General features: G+C 39.1%; 2 protein-coding genes and 1 long non-coding RNA gene across 6 annotated transcripts in view; 1 reads left to right on the top strand and 2 right to left on the bottom strand.

The window, feature by feature from the left end:
* Positions 1–340: 340 nt before the first annotated feature.
* LOC142389042 (multidrug and toxin extrusion protein 1-like) lies at positions 341–6,278 on the bottom strand. The gene is made up of 18 exons (XM_075474594.1): positions 6,245–6,278; positions 4,918–5,027; positions 4,550–4,651; positions 4,226–4,294; positions 3,953–4,101; positions 3,662–3,704; positions 3,504–3,548; positions 3,287–3,384; positions 3,101–3,198; positions 2,877–2,990; positions 2,685–2,752; positions 2,406–2,514; positions 1,632–1,707; positions 1,476–1,545; positions 1,186–1,318; positions 955–1,049; positions 760–903; positions 341–641 (listed from the first exon to the last, which is right to left on the bottom strand). The coding sequence occupies exons 1-18, from the start codon at positions 6,276–6,278 to the stop codon at positions 357–359; spliced, it is 1,842 nt and encodes a 613-aa protein (XP_075330709.1). The 3' UTR covers positions 341–356.
* Positions 6,279–6,841: 563 nt separating this feature from the next.
* On the top strand, positions 6,842–9,750 carry LOC142388795 (uncharacterized). Its single transcript, XR_012770329.1, has 3 exons — positions 6,842–6,967; positions 7,700–7,745; positions 7,880–9,750. It is a non-coding gene; the product is annotated as an uncharacterized LOC142388795 (long non-coding RNA).
* Positions 9,751–12,031: 2,281 nt separating this feature from the next.
* pitpnm3 (PITPNM family member 3) overlaps positions 12,032–17,945 on the bottom strand; it is a 104,515-nt gene continuing 98,601 nt past the window's right edge. For 3 of the 4 annotated variants that reach the window (XM_075473171.1, XM_075473174.1, XM_075473173.1), the window contains exons 17-21: positions 17,748–17,931; positions 17,414–17,542; positions 16,866–17,252; positions 15,837–15,963; positions 12,032–15,169 (exon numbers count right to left, since the gene is read on the bottom strand). In XM_075473171.1, the coding sequence (XP_075329286.1) occupies positions 16,935–17,252; positions 17,414–17,542; positions 17,748–17,931 (631 nt within the window). In that variant the 3' untranslated portion in view covers positions 12,032–15,169; positions 15,837–15,963; positions 16,866–16,934. The remainder of the gene's footprint in view (positions 15,170–15,836; positions 15,964–16,865; positions 17,253–17,413; positions 17,543–17,747; positions 17,932–17,945) is intronic. The other variant, XM_075473172.1, reaches the window with a different exon arrangement.

The raw sequence follows: 17,945 nt of genomic DNA, 5'->3' as shown, positions 1-17,945 counted from the left end.
ACAGAAGACCTACAGAAAACTTTTCTTTCTTTTTTTTTGCCACACGACTAGATGAGCTTTCAACAGGTCCGAACAAAGTTTTATTACAGGTTGATAAGATACTAATGCAGAAGAAAAGAAAAAAACTGACAGAGAAATAGTCTTCAATCAAATAGCTCATCTGCTATGTTTTGTGGTAATTAAAAAAATTAATGATGTATTAATGTTACATAATTAATTGGTCTAATTTTACAGCAAATTTGCAGCAGTCAATGAGTCATACATATGGTAATAAGTAATTACATATGGAAATTATATAATTTTACAAGCTTGACTGCTAATAAGGATTTAACCCTGCCATGGTTATGTCGTCTCTACTATTGCACAGTGGGAAAAAATTGATCAGGAGCATATGTTGTATTGATCCAGTCCATGGTAAAATTGCTGTTTACAGACTGGGTCTGAGGTAATGGGACAAGGAAGTGCACGGTTGTTCCCACAGCCAGAAGAGCAACCGCTGTGAACATAGTGACGCCTCGCCTGAGGATCAGCTGGGTTGTGGAGAGATGTCTAACCTTCAGCTGCTGGACCCCAAGTCCACCCTGCGTCTCTGTGTTTCCATCAGGAAGCTCGGCGCAAACAGACATGTAGCCATCTGCAGACTTGAGGGAATAAAATTAAAATATATGGAGAGCAACTTAAAGTAATTAAAGATGGCGTAAGTAAGATAACATTTAAAAAACAAAACAAAAGAACAATTGTGAAGAACAGGCTACTTACGTTCCCATTGCTTGATGCCTGGCCAGTAGTGTTGCTACAAACACTGTCAAACAGGATTTCTGTTCCTAATAGTGTCATTTGAGTCTTTTTCCTAACCCGTTTTACAGCCTGAAAGCAAGAAGTATGAGATGCGTAAGTTACATGAATAAGCATGGCCCTGCATGACCCTGACTGTTAGACTGGCCAGTAGAATACCTCCTCGGTCATTCTCTCCCAGTTCAGCCTGAAGATTACAATGATGTAGAAGGTGGATTGCAGGACAACACAAATCAGCAGTCCCAGCCAAAAACCTGCAAAAGAAAAAGACAAATGAATCAGTTAAGAGCACAGCACGCTTCATTTGTAATAACCTGCTATTTCTATGCCAAAGCTTATTTTTCTCAAGGGCGTATGGATATAAAAAATATATACACTTCATATAATTACCTAAAACTCGTAGTTTTGCAACAAACATTAAAGTCACACTCAGTGAAAGCCCTATGCAGTAGTATCCAATGAAATTAGCCACAGCTGGAATCTTCTGTTTGCCTGTGCCCAAAAAGATGCCGGTGCACACACACTGTGATTTAAAGTGACAGATCTCTTATTAGTATGCACTTCCATGCACTGGCAGGCCTTTTGTGATTTCTGAATATGTGAAATTTTATCATTTAAATATTTGACTGATTCTTAAATATATTTCATAGCAAATTGAATATAGAAACTGTAAAACTCACCACAAGGCCATCAAAGAACTGAAGGAAACAGTAAGCGTTCATCAAGTGTGAGATCAGACCTATGATCTTCCTGAAAATGAGGTTTTATAATGACGAATCATGGTAGGTGGCAACAGTATTACCATCATAGACATGTGAGCACATTTGTAGACTCACTCATCAGAGGTGAAGATGAAGCCAATCACTGTTTTAGTCGAGCCAAGTACAAGACCTTCAACAACTGCAAAGCTACCTGAAAAAAAGGAGCTGGGATATCCGTCAAACAGTAGAAAATATAGAGGAAGTGAATGATTATCTTACCAAATGTATATTACAGTTATGTTGAGTTACAGCTCAGCTGGGCTATTTAATTAGACCACTCTCAGTAAACAACCACAGGAGGGGGATCGAAATATTGATCGAAGCATGTCAGACCATGATATGCCCCCTTCAGCTTGTTAGTGTCAGTCATTTTCCAGCTGATCGATCATGTCTAGCAGGAGATTGAAAATTAGACAGGTCTACACCCCTTTACATTTTGTGAGTATTTTGGGCTTTATGTTTTATGTTTTTACAAATGAAGTGCACCCTATCCCTTGCACATCTGTTCCCTATTGTTACCGACTTCTTCGTATAATTCCGTGCACTGAATCCTTCTTCTTCTCTGGGTCAAAGACCACGACAGGAACCGTGGGGTATGCACAGAGCGCCAGGGCTAGCTTTAGTCCAATTGAACATATATATGTGGAAGAAATTGGACTTCAAGCAGCATTAGCATGGCTCACCCAATAGGAATCCTACCTGATTCTCCAAATGAGAGTGCTCTGACAGCTGTCTACTGCAGGTTAGACATTAACTACTTATAAGTGCTTCACACACAACCTTTAAAAAAAGAAAAAACAACAAAAATCACTTTAAATGATCATACAATAACACATGTTCATCACTGACCTGCCAGAGTTAGAGAAATTTTGCTGGTGAGAATAGCCCTGGCAGTGTCTCCTGCACCGAGAGCATTGCCAACCCGCGCACATGCTGCAGCTTGAATACCAAGCGGGAACTAAGGGTTCATAGTTATGAAGAAAATAAAACAAACACATGAAGTGGGAAGATGTGAAATAGCTTAGAGTGTCGAAGTTGAAAAATAGCTACAATTTACATTTTACAAGTTATTTTTTATGAGATTCTTGTTGAAAGTTGTGAAAATGCAAAGCAGTCAATACACAGTACCATGTAGGCTATGAAAGCCACCATTATCACAGCATGTTGGGCTGCCAGCTCATCTTCACTCAGCATTCCTGATTATTACAGACAAAAGAAGAAATCAGAGGCATGGCTGCTTTCGTGAAAGGCTGTTTTGATAGCAGTGGCACTTTGTATTACATGTTTTATGTCAATGGGGAAAACATGATTACAAATTACCTGCAAAGAATCCCCCAAACTCATAAACCCACCACTCAAAACAAGTCATTAATGTGCTGGGGACAGCCAGCTTCATGTAAGAGCCCCACTCCTGCAGTGATTCAACGGACCAGCCTGCAGGGGGAGGGAGACACTCATTTATGCAGGAAGAATAATACGGAGAACTAAGAGAATTCTGTACAGTATGTGAATACAGCGAGACAAATTAACATTCAATTCCTCACCTCCCCATGTTTTAATGTGGAGCTTCTTCCACCAAATGTAAGCAAACAGAAAACCACAGATGTAAATCTGAGACAGAGTGTTGGCTGCTGCAGATCCACTGCAAGACACACGCATCATGGCATCAGGTCATGTAATCATTTTATTCCGAATTAAAATGTTGTAGAGATATGATTGAGTACACCTACGCAACACCTAGATCCAGCCAGTAAAGAAAGATGTAGTTCGTCACCACGTTTGCTATGTTTGCCAAAGCAGCAACGTACATTTGTGGCAGTATTATTCCCTGAGAACACAAACCCCCCCTGACATGAGGAGTTCTGTAGACTCTTATGAACTTTAATAAAATCAATCGAGGAAACAAATGTAATGAGAAAAGAATATTTTTACAAGATATTAGTGCACCTGGTTCTGCAGATAAGACACCTGAAGACTATGTAGAAACATTGCCTAAAAGAAAGATATTCATAGAAACTGTTAACACGAAACCTTGCAGGCAAGTAGTCTTCAGACTTCAAAACCTATTTACTTCATGTAAAGAGGAAATAAAGATTATAACTTACGGGCACTGCAGGGAGGAAGGCTATAATATACAGCTGGGCTATTCTGAAAGCAAGAAGCTGTATTTAGATCCAAATAAAGAAGGAAATGACTGTTTAAGGTAATGCATACTGTTCAATAACACCTGTCACAATTTATATCTACTGGCACTCATAAATTCACCAGTGACACAAAACGTTAACTTATCATGTTAAGCTCTACAGGGGACAGAACTAATTTTAATGCAGGGACGGTGTTTGCTGCTGCTGAACTCATTATGGAGACACCGCATAAGTGAAACTACTCTTAGTTACCTGGCCACCTCAGGGTCCTGGCCCAGACACAACAGGATAGCCTGAGCATTAATGAGGAGCCCCCAGCAGGGCAGACAGAACAACAGCAGGATGATGATGCTCCGCTGAAGGATCACTCCCACCCGCCGCAGGTTCTTGCCACCAAATGTCTGTACAGCTCCACACGGATAGTGTTAATCATTTTGTGACAGAAAGTAATGAATAGTTGGGATGTGGAGTGAGTTTAACACAGGGTCAGGAAATATTAACAATGGGATAAAGATCCTTCCAAACCTGAGACACCAAAGTATCACATGCCAGTCCAAGACCAGTTCCTGTCGCTGCTGTGGTAATATTAATGGTCTGAAATGAATTCAAAACATCATTGAATGAATGTGCTGTACACTTGATAACTCTGATGTAACTAGTATCTATATGACTCATGAGAGTATATATTGATTAATTCATCAGGTTTCTGAAATTAAAAGGCTGTATTGGTAAGTTTATGGTTGTAATATTCAATATCCTTCTTCCAGCTGTTCTAAAATTATGTCTTCACTTGTCGTTTTCTCACTTGAGCCTCCACAAGTCTGAAGCATGCCGACAACGAGCACTTACTGCAGAGGCTAATCCATAGCCAGCCATCACCTCATTTCCCAGGCGCCCGCAGAACATTGTCACCACGAATGGAAGCAAGTAATGGAGGATACGGGAGAGCAGCTAGACAGACAAACACACAGTGGTGCAGCTGATACCAAGTTACATGTAATATAGTACAGTCATGCATTAGAGTCAATAAAGCTGGAGTGTCCTTGCACATGAGCTTCAGCAATGCCATTGTTTGAAATCTGCCAAAGATGGCCTTATGTTGACAGAACCTATCCAAAACACATCCTTCTACTCCTGTAACTTATTACAAACGGAAACTTTGTCCCAGAGAACCCTTTACAGACAGAGAATTATGTGTAAACAGCACCAGTTCTTACCAGAGGTCCTGTCATCCGCAGGATGTGGTACAGCTCTTCTCTGTGGGCCATGGGAACCTTGTTTCGCACCCATTTGCAGCAGAAAAGCTTGTCACTGGATTGCTCCATGTCTGCAACACCAGATCTTAATGAAGATTTTTCTTGTGAGCAACTGTCCTCTCTGCCATGTACGTATGCTTGATGCTCTCCAGGGACAGTTGTCACCTTTGTTGTTTGAAGTATTTCAACATCTTGAAAAGTTACTTATTAATTAACACAGGGTTAGTTTCACACCTTGCATTTCAATTTTGACACTGTGTGCAAAAGCACACAAACAAAAATCTTGTTATGTAAAGCAACTTATTATGTAGTTATAACACGGTACAGAGTACAGTTTAATGCTAGATATTTTTGGTGAACACAGTTTAATTTGAACTCATATAGACCGTTGACTTAATTTTGCATTTCATTGTAGTCACCATGAGAGTTGTTACATGGCAAACAAAGCTGCCACTGTGGAAAGCATACTAAATAACCACAACCTGCCCTCTTTCTATGTCTGTGTTGTAACATGTAATATGTGAACAGGCAGAAGATGTGAAGTCATAACTATTCATGAAAATCTTCTGCATTTAAATGACTACACCAGTTTCCTCTGAAGAAGGTGGATCCGTCTAATAAGTATCCAGCACTTCAGGCACATATGTTCATTAAAGCATTAAATAATATAAAACATTAACATGTCATATGCTTTAGAGTCCCACTACTGAGAAGTAAGGTTAAACAGTCTGTGCTTTGGCAACATCCAGAATGAGATGCAGCCCCTCTGCTGCTATCAGGCAGAAAAACATTCAACCAGCCATCTGTGAGTGAATGATAGCATATATCAATGCACATATGCCTCCTGTAACATGGATATAAGACATATTTTCACATAAGAGCTGTACCACCTTGAAAGACGAAGAAAAATCTGTGAGCACTCTCACATTAGAATTCATCAAAAGGTTTCCTGTGAATGAAGGAGAGTAGTACCTCAGAAAGTACATAAGTTACTTTGTTTTTTTGTCAGCTTTCAGAAGATTTATGGTTTTGAAGGACGTGGAATGATTTCATAAGAGGGAGCAGGAGATGTATAGACAAATGCAAACATTGTTTTTAAAGGCTCAAGTTGATAGTGCTGATTGGTTCTCTCCTTGAAAACCACCATGAGGCATAGAGCCATCAACTTAATAAAGTAAAATGGTCTGCACTTACATTAAATAACACCTTGGTAGCACTCAAAGCTCTTTACAATGTTTCTCATCACCTCACCGCATAAATGTGGTAGAGTTGCCCTGTAGGGGCTCACTTGCCATAGGGAGGAAGTTGGCACTATGGCACATGGAGTTGCCTTTTTCATCTCCTCTACAGTCTTGTCCTCTCTGCTCTCTCGGTTGTCTCCACGAGACAATTTTATCCCGACACAACAAATTGTTTACCAATGCTGTCTGGTATTCATGAGACAACGCGTAAACCTATAAGTGAAAAATGAGCAAGACCACATTTGCAAATATGCAGGATGATGAAGAGTTTTTAGGACATGTGTTAGTATTTGACTGTGCAACGCGAGTCATTAAAACAATGAAATGAAAGTACTGTGAATGTGAGCTAAACGTTTGTTGATACAAAAGTAAGAAGAGGCTAGTGTTTTTCTGGTTAATGGGACGAATACAGTGAAAAGACGCATACAGATTGATGATGTGTGATTGGTACTGAGCCCAGTCCGCTGCTGGACAGTTTTCACAGCAGTTTTCGACACTAAAGACAATTTTACAATGAAGCACAACCTCAGAGTTCATCTTGTTGCTTTTGTTTTTGGAAGCACAGAGGACTTTATACTTTGTACACTTTTACATTTTCATGATTTCCATCTTATTGATTGTACATGCTTTCATTTAATTAAATGTCTGACAAACATTTCGTTTTCTCAAGAGACCTGAGCATTCCTTATTGTTGGCGACGATATTTAAAACATGACAGCTGAGATCATCGACTACTGCTGGCTCTCATATCTGATGATGCACCAAGGAGGGTGAGTGTATGGTTATTATCCATACCAACAATAGTGAAAAAACGTAGAACTTGTTAGTATTTTGTGTTTAATCAGTTTCTATTTTAAGTCGGATTTTACAATCTGCAAAAGCTTTATAAAGAACGAAGCACATTTAACACAAGAATGCTCACAACGTGTAAAATAACACAAAATGTCGAGACAGCTTTCAAAAAAGTGCATCCCAGCTGTTTTTTCTGCCTAATGTTATGAAGTTTTGGCAAAAGTTCAATAAGAGAGATCTGATCCATTTAATTCCCTCACTCTTGTCACTTGGTCTTTTTTTTCACTCGGTCCCTGTCACTCCTTTCTTTCCCTCGCTATCAAACCCTCTACTTTAATTACGACATCATTGCTTTGGTCCAGTGGTCTTCCTGCTTCCTTTTCCACTCAGACAATCAGTCTCTTTTACTGTCTTTTTAAATCTCATTTCCACTGTGCGACTCCACCGTCTCCATTGACACAATAAATTTGTGTCAGTCTTTCATTTGATCTCTCTTTATTAAAGTGAATTTGGTGAACTAGATTGTTGCTCTACAAAGTGGGAATTTGCCTGGGGGCTTGCACCCATACTACATCTGACTTTTTTAAGAGCAGTTCATAGTAACAAAGTTAACTAAAATAAGATTCTAACAATGTCATCACAGCTGTTGATTACTAAAACAATAAATGACAAAATGTGATTTCATCAAAACATCTGTTTGATTTATCAAGGTTTTGTTGAGGTCCCTTTGCAGACAGTATATGGAAATATTTACAGGTACATCACATATTTGCATTTGCCAATTTAAAAAAAGCTATCGATTTAACTGACTCTGTAAAGCAGACAGTTGTTCAATATGTTAAAAGTTAGATTTGCACAACACAATGATATTTTTTTCCCCTCTGTTTCAGATGCAGATGGGAAGCCCCAGCTCATATTATTTTTCATTCACCCATTTACAATGGAGAGCTTCCTTTTATTTATTTCCAGTATACATGTGAAGCACTTTTTCTCAGCATTCACACACAGCATTTCTGAGGCAACGTGGGGCTTCAGTGTCTTCCCAAAAGGACATCTTGACAGGTAGAGGGACTGGGGATCAAACCACTGATCATCCGACTGGAAGAAAACTGCTGCTGAAAACTGACCAAGAGTTTTTGGTTATCGGCATGTGGGAGAACTTGATCGCTTTAGAGTTTCAGCTCCACTACTCCAGAGCCAGACAGTGTAGAATTGTTGGTCTTTTAAAACCATTGATACTTATAATCTGGGATGTAACAGAGGAAACCATCGTAACTTTTAAACAGCTAAGACCTATTTCAGATTAGCTTTAGTTTATTTTCATGAGTCTAACATGATGAGAATACTGATCACCAAATATTTGCATGGCAGAAATGCCAGACAAAGGCAACAGCTCTCCAAAAAAGCTCCAGCAGTCTGCTGAAGATCATGTGAAAAAGTTCAAAAGCTGTTGGAAAAAAAAGGTGAAAGTCTAACTTTAAATGAAAAATATCGCCTTTATAGAAAAAGAAACATTGTTTTCCAGCATAAGAAATTTCTTGCCATGTGAAATATGGTGGTGAAAACGTCACGATTTAGCAGACCAGGATGGTATGCCACCATTAATAGAAGGATGAAATCTGAATTATAACACTGAATTCTAACGAAAGATGTCAATTCATCTGTTTGTCAACTGAAGCTTAAGAGAAACTGGTTCATGCAGCAAGACAGCAGACCTTTGCGCACAACTTGTTAAATCATTAAAAAAGATTGGTTAAAGTTAAAGTTTGGAGAGGCCAAGTCAATGTTCTGACCGAAATCCAAAGGAGATGTGGAAGGATGTGTACCCTTTGTACATTTGCGAAAGCCCTCCAGCATCCCAGAATTTATACTGTTGTATAAGGAAGAATGTGCTAAAAATTACTTTGAGCTGTTGTGGTTGTTGGTTGAAATTGAATAAGTAATACCCCTGAGGAAACCCTGCTTATGCATTTGGTTCTCAGTTAAATATTCACTTTCATGTGTTCCACAATGCTCAAATTAAAACATGCGGTGTTCATGAACTACTGGGCTGACAGCACTATACATATCTTGAATAAAACATGCCCACGTTCACCATCTTGATTTTAAATTAACTACATTTTCTAGAACCATCTGTTTTAAAATTACATCTTGCTTCGGTAAAGGCAGTGGATGCTGTCTGTTAAGCTGGTTTCCCACTAGAAATGACTGAATGTTTCAAAACATAAAAAGGATTAACCCGCTACTGTCTTTGTGCAGCTCCAGCAGACCATTAAGTTCAGTTAAATATTGATGACTTTGGTTAATGATAGCAGTGAAAGATGTGAGCTCTGCTATGAGGGGACACGGCCTGTCACATCTGATGCCACTTTGAGCTGTGATATGTGGCTCTTTTGCCCAACCTTCTCTTCCTGGGGGCATTTTAGATAATTGCTTTCTGAAATTTAATTTACAAGCAGAAGTTTTTCCCTGACAAGAAGTTTTTTTTCTGCAGCAGGCTTCCAAAATCTTTAGAATTTCTTGTCAACCAAAACTGAATTCAGAGTCTGGTTTGCTGGTTGATGTAACTGGATTATGCATGTGTGTCCTCATTTCATACTCTCCAAACAGCTACAGCAGATTGTTCAGAGGTCGCCATGTTCTGATTTTAATGCCTTCTTTGTTGCTGTTCTGGCATCCTGAATCTTCTGCCAGATCACTGGTGAAATTAAATCCAGTTCTGTTGCTTTTTAACTACAATAAGGTTGATAAACTGCATTGACTCAGGTGTATATATAAATATTTCTATCAGAATCAGAAAGTTGTAATGTTTGAACATTGTTTTGAATGTGTTGATGCATTTTATTTAAGATACACTCAATGAAAGGAGGGGTGGATTATGCATCATTATTACATTAAATATGATTGCACCCAGTGCCTGCTACACACTGAGAAAGCCTCATGTTTGTTCATAGCAAAAATCCCATTCTACCCTGGTTCATTAGTTCAATAAGATTCAGAAAATGTGACCTGAAAATGATTCAAATATTCTATACTGTAGTAATAAAAAGATACATATCCCAAGCAATATCTTACTACAAGAATTGGTCACATTTCCCCTCAGGTTCTGATAACTCTGCTGCCAGAGAGTAGATGTACAAATATTTATGGTGGATATTTCTCATTTCCCTTCTGAATGGTCTGAAAACCTCGCTGTTACTAAACAGTGCTGCTCTGTTCTGTCTGTGTATGCTGTTTACACCACTACTTCATAAGTTGATTTTTTTTTTCTACGGACTCTTTGGTACTAGTGGCCCTTTTTTGGAAAAATGCTTGACATGAAGTGGGAGCAGGAAGAGAGAGGAATGACATGCAACAAAAAAAACAAGTCCACCCATGAACTTGGGCCAGTTGGGTTGAGGCGCTTTAGCCTCTGTACACCGAGCATCTGCACAACCTGGAATTTGTTTGTATTGTGCAAGAAAATTGCTCGATGTGTGAGAGTGTGGATTCTGTTAGTCTCACAGGCAAGCGCTGTTTGAACCTTTGCGTGCCTTTTACATGCACGAGACAAGCTACAAAACATAGAAGGAGAGAGAGAAACTCAAACTCAAGCATATTTAAAACCCTTAATCTAATCTATAAGACTGTGTTGAAATGTTCTTTTCTGTTTCTCAATTTGTTTTGAACAAACATTTGCAAGAATCTTGGTCCTCATGATCTGCCTGCTCCTGTGAAGGTAAGGATGAAAGGTCTTGTGGTACTTCCAAGGAGTTTTTACTCTCTTCCAACTGGTCCTCCCCAATTTTAACTTTAATTTCTATTCAAGCATAATCCCATTCTTCAAAAACCCTGTCAGTTCTACCTTTATTCTGTAGTCCACAAACTGAGTTGTTAGACATGTAAGCAGTGATTTTGTGTTTTCTTGTTACTTGAGCACTTGTTTGATTGTTGTGCAGTGAGTGCCTCAAAGAAATATTACTTTGATTCAAGATATTGTTTCTCTGAAGGGACATAAGCCATGGCTTTCACTGTAGCGGACTTCCATTGTGGTTTATTTTAGTTGAACCATGGCCCTCTGTATAAGAAACCACAAGCGAGGAATTACTGGCCTGTTTTAGCGATACATTTGTTTCTAATGCTGTTAAATATGTCTTGGTGAATCCCAGCTCCGAGTCATTATAGATGCCAAATGTCTGGGGCAGGCCGCTGTCCTCGTCTCCAGTACTATAACCAAGGTGGTGCATAATTTTGATAAAATGAACCATGTTTTCAGAATCTATTCACTGAGCTGTTTAATTGATCACATGCTGCATCGCTTGAACAGCTACAACCTCAATTGGGTGAAGAATGAAAATGCCTCTAACACTATACAGTATGTGACGAGTTAAGTCAGTTCAGACATGTAGAAATGTTACCTATGTTTTTTGCCAAGCTAGTCCCAGTCAGTTTTCCACCACCACCTGATTCACTGCAAATTCTAAACAAATATTGATTGGATTTTAAAAGAAAGTAAAGAAATAAAGTGTGGCATGCAGCCTCAAGGAGCTTTCAACAGGGTTCTTGTTTCTGAGCTCTTACAGAAATGTTGAATTGAAAGATTATTCTTGACCTCGGAAGCAGTCAACATAATCTGCGACCATACAAAACTAAAGATTAAAAAAAGAAAAAGATTTCAACAGGCAATCAAAGTCAATGTGGTCTAGATTTGTGCAGTATGGGGTGTCGCACTGTGGTGAATGGATGACTGCTTTGATATCCAGCAATCACAGCCAGCTTGTGGCAATTCTCTGATTAATGGAAGTATTACTGTGATTACTGTGTGAGACAGAGTGAGGACCACAACTGTGGCTGCTAACACAACTGGCCGTCTCCCTAATGTCAGTAATTTGTCAGCGCTGACACAAACTGGCTGATGATCAGAGAATGTAGTTTAACAAGCGAATGGAGACAAGAGAAGGTTAAAGTGAGGCCTATAAGTTTTACTTTAAACAAAAAAAAAGCTGATTCAGTTTCCGTCTTCAGAAATAAGGAGCAGATAGAATTAATAAATAAAACTGTCCTTCAACTGTGAAATATTTTTATTTATGCTAAATGAAATGTGGACTGAGTCCAATAAACACAACGCCATGTTCATTTTCACAGATCTGTACAAAACAATAATGCAGCTGCTTTTTAGCCCACTACTTTTCATATTAGTCAAGAGGCCATAGTCGAACTTTAGACCAAAGTAAGACCTCAACTCATATGTTGTTAATAAATGGCAAATTAGCTCAGTTTCCCAATAGTTAATTCATGATGTTTGAATACAACTAATTTGACTATATCAGTTGGTACTTGATAAGAGATTAGAAAGATTAACACCAGTACAACATTATATGATGTATATGGATGTTTTTTGTATTTTTTCCCATCTAGTCAGACGATATTATTTATATTTTTTATCTGTAATAGTAAAATAAAATAATTTAAACCATTTGTAACTTCTCCACTACATAAGTGAACATTTGAGGTTAAGGCATGGTTACATCACAAATATGTCCTGTCTCATGTTAATTTAGGGAATATTTAAACTTTTAAAAACTAAAAAAAAAAAAAAAAAAATCTCCACATACTCCAACAGCTGACAGTATCTCCGTGAATTATTATGTATACATAAATACTTGTTAAGAGTATCACACACATGACAATTGATAGCCAATACAGAACAATATCAACTAATTAGCATGCACACGACAATTAACCATTAGATGTTATTTGCCATTTACTAACTTTTTTATAAGAAAATACTCCCAATAATAAATATTAAACTCCTTCAGTGTGTCATATTGGCATAAAATTATGTAGCATGTATTGTACAGACTAGTATGGTCTCTTTAATTAATGTGGGGACACTGAATGATCATTTGGTTGCTTTGATAACAATGTTTCAGTTTTAACTGTCTAAACGCAAAACAAAATTGAGTTAAGTATTGTTTTACAATGTTATACTATATCAAGGAAAGCTAACTGCTGCACTGAAATTACAGGGGTGGCACATCAGGGAATCATACGTACTTATGAGTAATTAAATAGCTAGTTACTGGACCACATAGAGGGTTCAGGAGGTAAAAGAAATTTGTTAAATATAGCTCCCTCCTGGATTGCACGTTCCACTCTCTATGCAGCTTTTCACTTAAAGCAAGACATCCTAAGAACTCATAAACCCCTTTTCTTTCATGGCAGGTATAAAAACCTTGAGCGAGTAATCCTCTGACAAACTGCTTCAATCCAGCGCTATAAAAATACATGCTCTGTTCTGAAAAACCGGCAGTAGTGAGCTGCAGTGAGAACATGCTGATATGTCAACACTGGCCTCCTAGTGTCCTTTAATTCCTCTGCAGATGCATTTACTCATCATAGCTATCCCCATGTTCTCTGTAAAAACAACTGTACACACACACACACTAGCACGCACTTAAGGAGAGTCTAGAACAGGTCAAATATCAACAACATGGAATGCACTTTGTCATAACTGATGGTAACACTCAATGCTTTGGTCAAACAAATCATTTTGATTCTCTGCACAACATCAAATACAATTTAAGGCAAAAATCAATTCCTGAACAAAATAAACAAAAGGTCCAAAAACATACATTGAAAATATTTCTATTTACAGTATTTCTTGATAGAAAAATATGCCCGACTTGCACAAATTTTCAAACATGACTATGTAAGACTTGATTCAACTTCAAGTGCACGACAGTTTCAGATTTCAGCACAAATCTATTAGTTTCAGTGCAACTGGCACAGAGTCTATTGTACAAAGCTACTTAACTACTAAGCCACTAAACTAATGCTGCCAGTGAGGCTAGTAACACTGTCGTAATCATGTGGGAAAACAATGGTTGGTTTTCATATGATTATCAATCTGTCAACATTTTGTTTTTTTCCTTCCCAAGAATTGTGTTTTATTCAGACGTTGCAGTGACCAACAAGCAGTGGCTATGCACCAGGGGCGAGGCTAGGGTATTTTTAGTGGTGCCAAGTCACCACCGTGAGATAGCTCGGCACCCCCTGGCTCAGCACATTTTTAAAATATTATATTATGCAAAAACACATTTTTTTTGCTCAAGGATGCATTATTTTAGTGACCATTTTATTTATTTTCTAGCATTTATTTTTGTTTTAACTCTTTACTCCCAAAATAAATGTTGAGTTATCTTCAATATTTGTCTCAGGCTCTCTGTTATCCCTGTCAAGCCACAGTCTTTTGAAATGAAGAGGTCAAAATTGAATGTTGTAGGGGAAAACACTACTCAAAGCAAAACTAATACGGCTCCAAAATGTATAAATGTACTAGTTCGCCTCAATTAGTGAGAAATAATGCGCCTCTGTGAGCACTGGGGGCTGGGCACCCCTAAAGACCAGATCCTAAAATCGCCCCTGCTATGCACAACTGGCCAGAAAAACTAAAATTACAAATGCAATAAATGCAAGTCTGTTTTCGGAGCTGCAGCTGTGTAGTGCAAATATGACCGCAGGAAGCTGAGCTGTGCATGCCACAGCCCTTCAACAACTGCAGACCAGCACTGAGGTGGGCTGTCAAAAGTCATGTTCTGCCTGACTTCTTGAGAGGAGGGAAGTGGGGGTCGGAGGGAGAATAGTAAGCCAACCAGAGCTCAGGGGAAACATCAAACAGTGGGAGTGAAATTAACGCAGAGGTTGGATGCTTCAGGGTTCCGGGCTGCAGGGTTCATGGGGAGACTGAACCAAAATGTCACAGTGCTTCTGTGTCCAGAGGCCCACGGAGGTGTGGTGTGCGCTGAGTATTTACATCAGTAGAGAGTTGACCGCCTGTCAGCACAGCAGTGTGAAGGGGACCAAAGTGTTGTGCAGCATCTGGTAATCTGCTGCCTAGGCTGAAGCAAAGTGTCCAAAGCTTCAAAGTCAGCGCCATCAGCTTGTTCTCCAAACTCTGGAGCACGTGAGTGCACATAAATACAGCATGTGTACAAGTTTGTGATCCTAAGTACATTCTTCTGGTTTTACATTTAGAATAATTTTGAGCTTGACACAGGCATTTGCAAACAAATGCTGCTATCCTTTACAGCTGTTTCAAATTTCCTCCACAGAGCAGATCGGGAAAAGGTCCACAAAGTGTGGAGGGCCAAGCAGAAGGTAAAGCTGAGTCCAATGCACAATCTACGGTAAACATGCCTCTGTGAAACGAGAGAAAAAAAACAGTTAAGTCTCAGATTTAAGGAAAAGTTAACACAATGATAGTGTTTCAAAGTCCATATTTGTGTATTTGTTTCAGCAAAATCTCAAGATGCCACGGCTCCAATTTTCATAATTCATATTTGTCCAGAAAATATTTCCAGATCTGTAAAAGAGTGGGTTTTAGGCACTGGAGAACATTGCAGTTGCATATTTATTATGATAGGCAAATTTGCATTCAGTTCTGCTAGGGAACATGTGCTAATAATAGCATCAGTTTTTCTTGCCACAGGAATATTAAATATTGAGAAAAAAATAATCTTATTTGCTACTTTTCATCTTTGCTTCAGTAATTATCCATGTCTGTTCTTTCAGCCTTTTTTTTTCTTATGTGCTCTTAGTTATCTGTCTATAAAAATAATAATGCCTCTGTCACTGCAATGTATCAGATATCAGACTTTGCTGGAACTCAGCTGTAGTGAGCCAAATCAATCTGTGTTTACATCAGAGCTTTTTAAAGCTTCCAGTTCTCAAAGGCTAAGCAGATAATGCTGTGAAGTAATGGGTGAAAAGACTCATTATCCACTCATGATGTATTAATTTTACATACATGTTTAATGTTGTTATTCTAACAGTACATCTATCAGCCATAATGTCAAAACCACCTGCCTAATAATACTAAGTAGGTCCTCCTTGTGCTCTGACCAGTGTGGACAAAGAACATGTGAAGGTATCTTGAAGTGTCTGATCCTTTGGCCCCTGTGGGTTGTGGGGTCTCTCTGATGCGGCTTACTTCCTGCAGATGAATGCAGGATATACAAGTAAGACTCTTTGTCATGTCCTTTGAAGCAGTTTTAGTGGGGGCCCACTGCTGTCCTGTGCATTGGGGCTGTAACTATAGAGGAGTGCTGTTGCCATGTGGATGATGTGACTGGTCTGCAAGAATGTTTAGGTAGGTGGCAAGTGTCAAAGCAACATCTGTGTGAATGCCAGAATGCAGGTTTTCCAAGCAGAGCACTGCATTGTAACAAGATGAGCAGTTTTTACTGTCTACATTCCTTTTACTGTGTGTGGTTTTAATGTTGTGGCTGATTAGTGTCTGTGAATTTTCAAAGTGAAATTTCAAAGTGAAACAACAAACATGTTTTTAAACTGATGTCTGGTCATAAGCTGGTTGAAGAAGTACACACTTAAAACAACAGGATAAAGATGTTAGCTTTATACAGTGTAATAGCTTGGTCTGTAAATTCTATATATAACTTCTGGTTCATTGTTACATATTCAAAAAATTCAGGGGTTGTGGTACAATAGCTCTATTTGTTGTGTACTGTGGGAGCCCACAAAAACTGGAATTAGAAGTCAGAGCAACCTATCTTGCAATCATTAAAATTGAAATTCATAACTTTATATGATTTCCCCAAGTTTACAAAACCAAACAGTAGTTAAGACTAAATATTGTGCCTTATTTACTACTCCATTTTTGGAATTTGAAATAGTGCATGTCCTGTTATTTAAAGCTGTATGTATTTAGAGGAATCTTTAACTAAGTTGGTGAAGAACTTTGTGCATAAGTTGAAAAGATTGGTAATATGTGGTTTTTAGTAATACGAACATTGGCCTAGAGTAGGAGTAAGTCAGAAATTGTTATAATCTGAAACCATTTGTGAAATGTCCCACAATCAAAGAATAACACATTACCTTAGACCCAAACCCACTTATTCTCCAACTCCTCTGTCCTCCTGCAACTTGTCTATCTTTTTCTTGATGTCAGGGAGTTGTGTCTCCACGATGCATGGAGGCCCGCCCCCAAGCCCCTTGTCCACCTCCTCCTCCACCATGGTCCTTATCAGACTCTGGCTGACTCTGGGCTCGCTCAGGCTTGGGGTTCGGCGTGCACGGTGGGTCGGGCTGTTGGACCGACATGGTCCTACGCAGGTGGGTGCGTTTGCACAGGAAGTCAGGCTTTGCTGAGAGACCAAATGAACCTTTTCTTAAGACCATACGAACCGAAGAGGATTTCTTAGGTCTGGCTCTGTGCCCAAACTGAAGTGTGGATAGGTGTGCTGCGTAACCTTCGCTCAGAAACTATACAAACAGCAAAGAGAAAGGGTAGGCAAGTCAGACAGAGAGACGTAAGACGATGAAAGTCAATGAGGAAAACCTCAAACCTTGAAGTTAAATTGGGTGATAAAAACAAGAAATGCTACTGAGGAAACACTTAAAGAAACAAATGAAAGCTGAATTACCTGGCACTGATTTTGGTACTTCTTTGAAGGTCTGCCAACAATATAAATCTGTGAAGAGCTGAGGCCTAGCATGTTGTAAACAGATATGTCCTTCATGGAGCCATAAGCAGAGTTGATTTTAATATGGCACTGTTGAGAGAAAAAAATAATCAGTCAGAGATATTATATTCAGCATTTCAATGCAACATAACCCAAGGCTGCAACGCTCCACGCAAGACTAATGAGAGATACACAGGGCTCACTTTAGGGCACGGAACAAAATGTATCACGTGCTGCAGAGGAAAGATTAAGTGCCCAGGGAATGTCAGAGCGATAGTTTATCTCAGAGGTGTACCTCCTGAATGAGGTGTCGGAGGAAGATGGTCTTCTGTCGCAGGGGATCATGAACCAGGCCTTCAGAAAAGAAGATCATTCCGTGGGGGAAATTGTGCTGCGAGAGCCATGATACCACACGCTGCTTCTGCATATCAGGGCGGCCTGTGATGTAGATGATAAGATACCCAAGATCCTGCCAATGCCTGCAGGTGAATAC

The sequence above is a fragment of the Odontesthes bonariensis genome, chromosome 9 (assembly GCF_027942865.1).
Source record: "Odontesthes bonariensis isolate fOdoBon6 chromosome 9, fOdoBon6.hap1, whole genome shotgun sequence".
Classification (NCBI taxonomy): Eukaryota; Metazoa; Chordata; class Actinopteri; order Atheriniformes; family Atherinopsidae; genus Odontesthes; species Odontesthes bonariensis.
Note: the sequence above shows the minus strand (reverse complement) of the source record. Positions and strands in the feature narration are given on the sequence as shown.

What these genes read in the sequence shown, in the direction of transcription:
- LOC142389042 (XM_075474594.1), bottom strand. Translation starts at nt 6,278, where the DNA reads ATGTGCCATAGTGCCAACTTCCTCCCTATGGCAA. An exon ending in AATTTCTCTAACTCTGGCAG is followed by an intron (nt 1,708 to 2,405) that starts GTCAGTGATGAA and finishes CCTTTTTTTCAG; the next exon opens with GTAGCTTTGCAGTTGTTGAA. An exon ending in TGCAAAACTACGAGTTTTAG is followed by an intron (nt 1,050 to 1,185) that starts GTAATTATATGA and finishes TTTCTTTTGCAG; the next exon opens with GTTTTTGGCTGGGACTGCTG.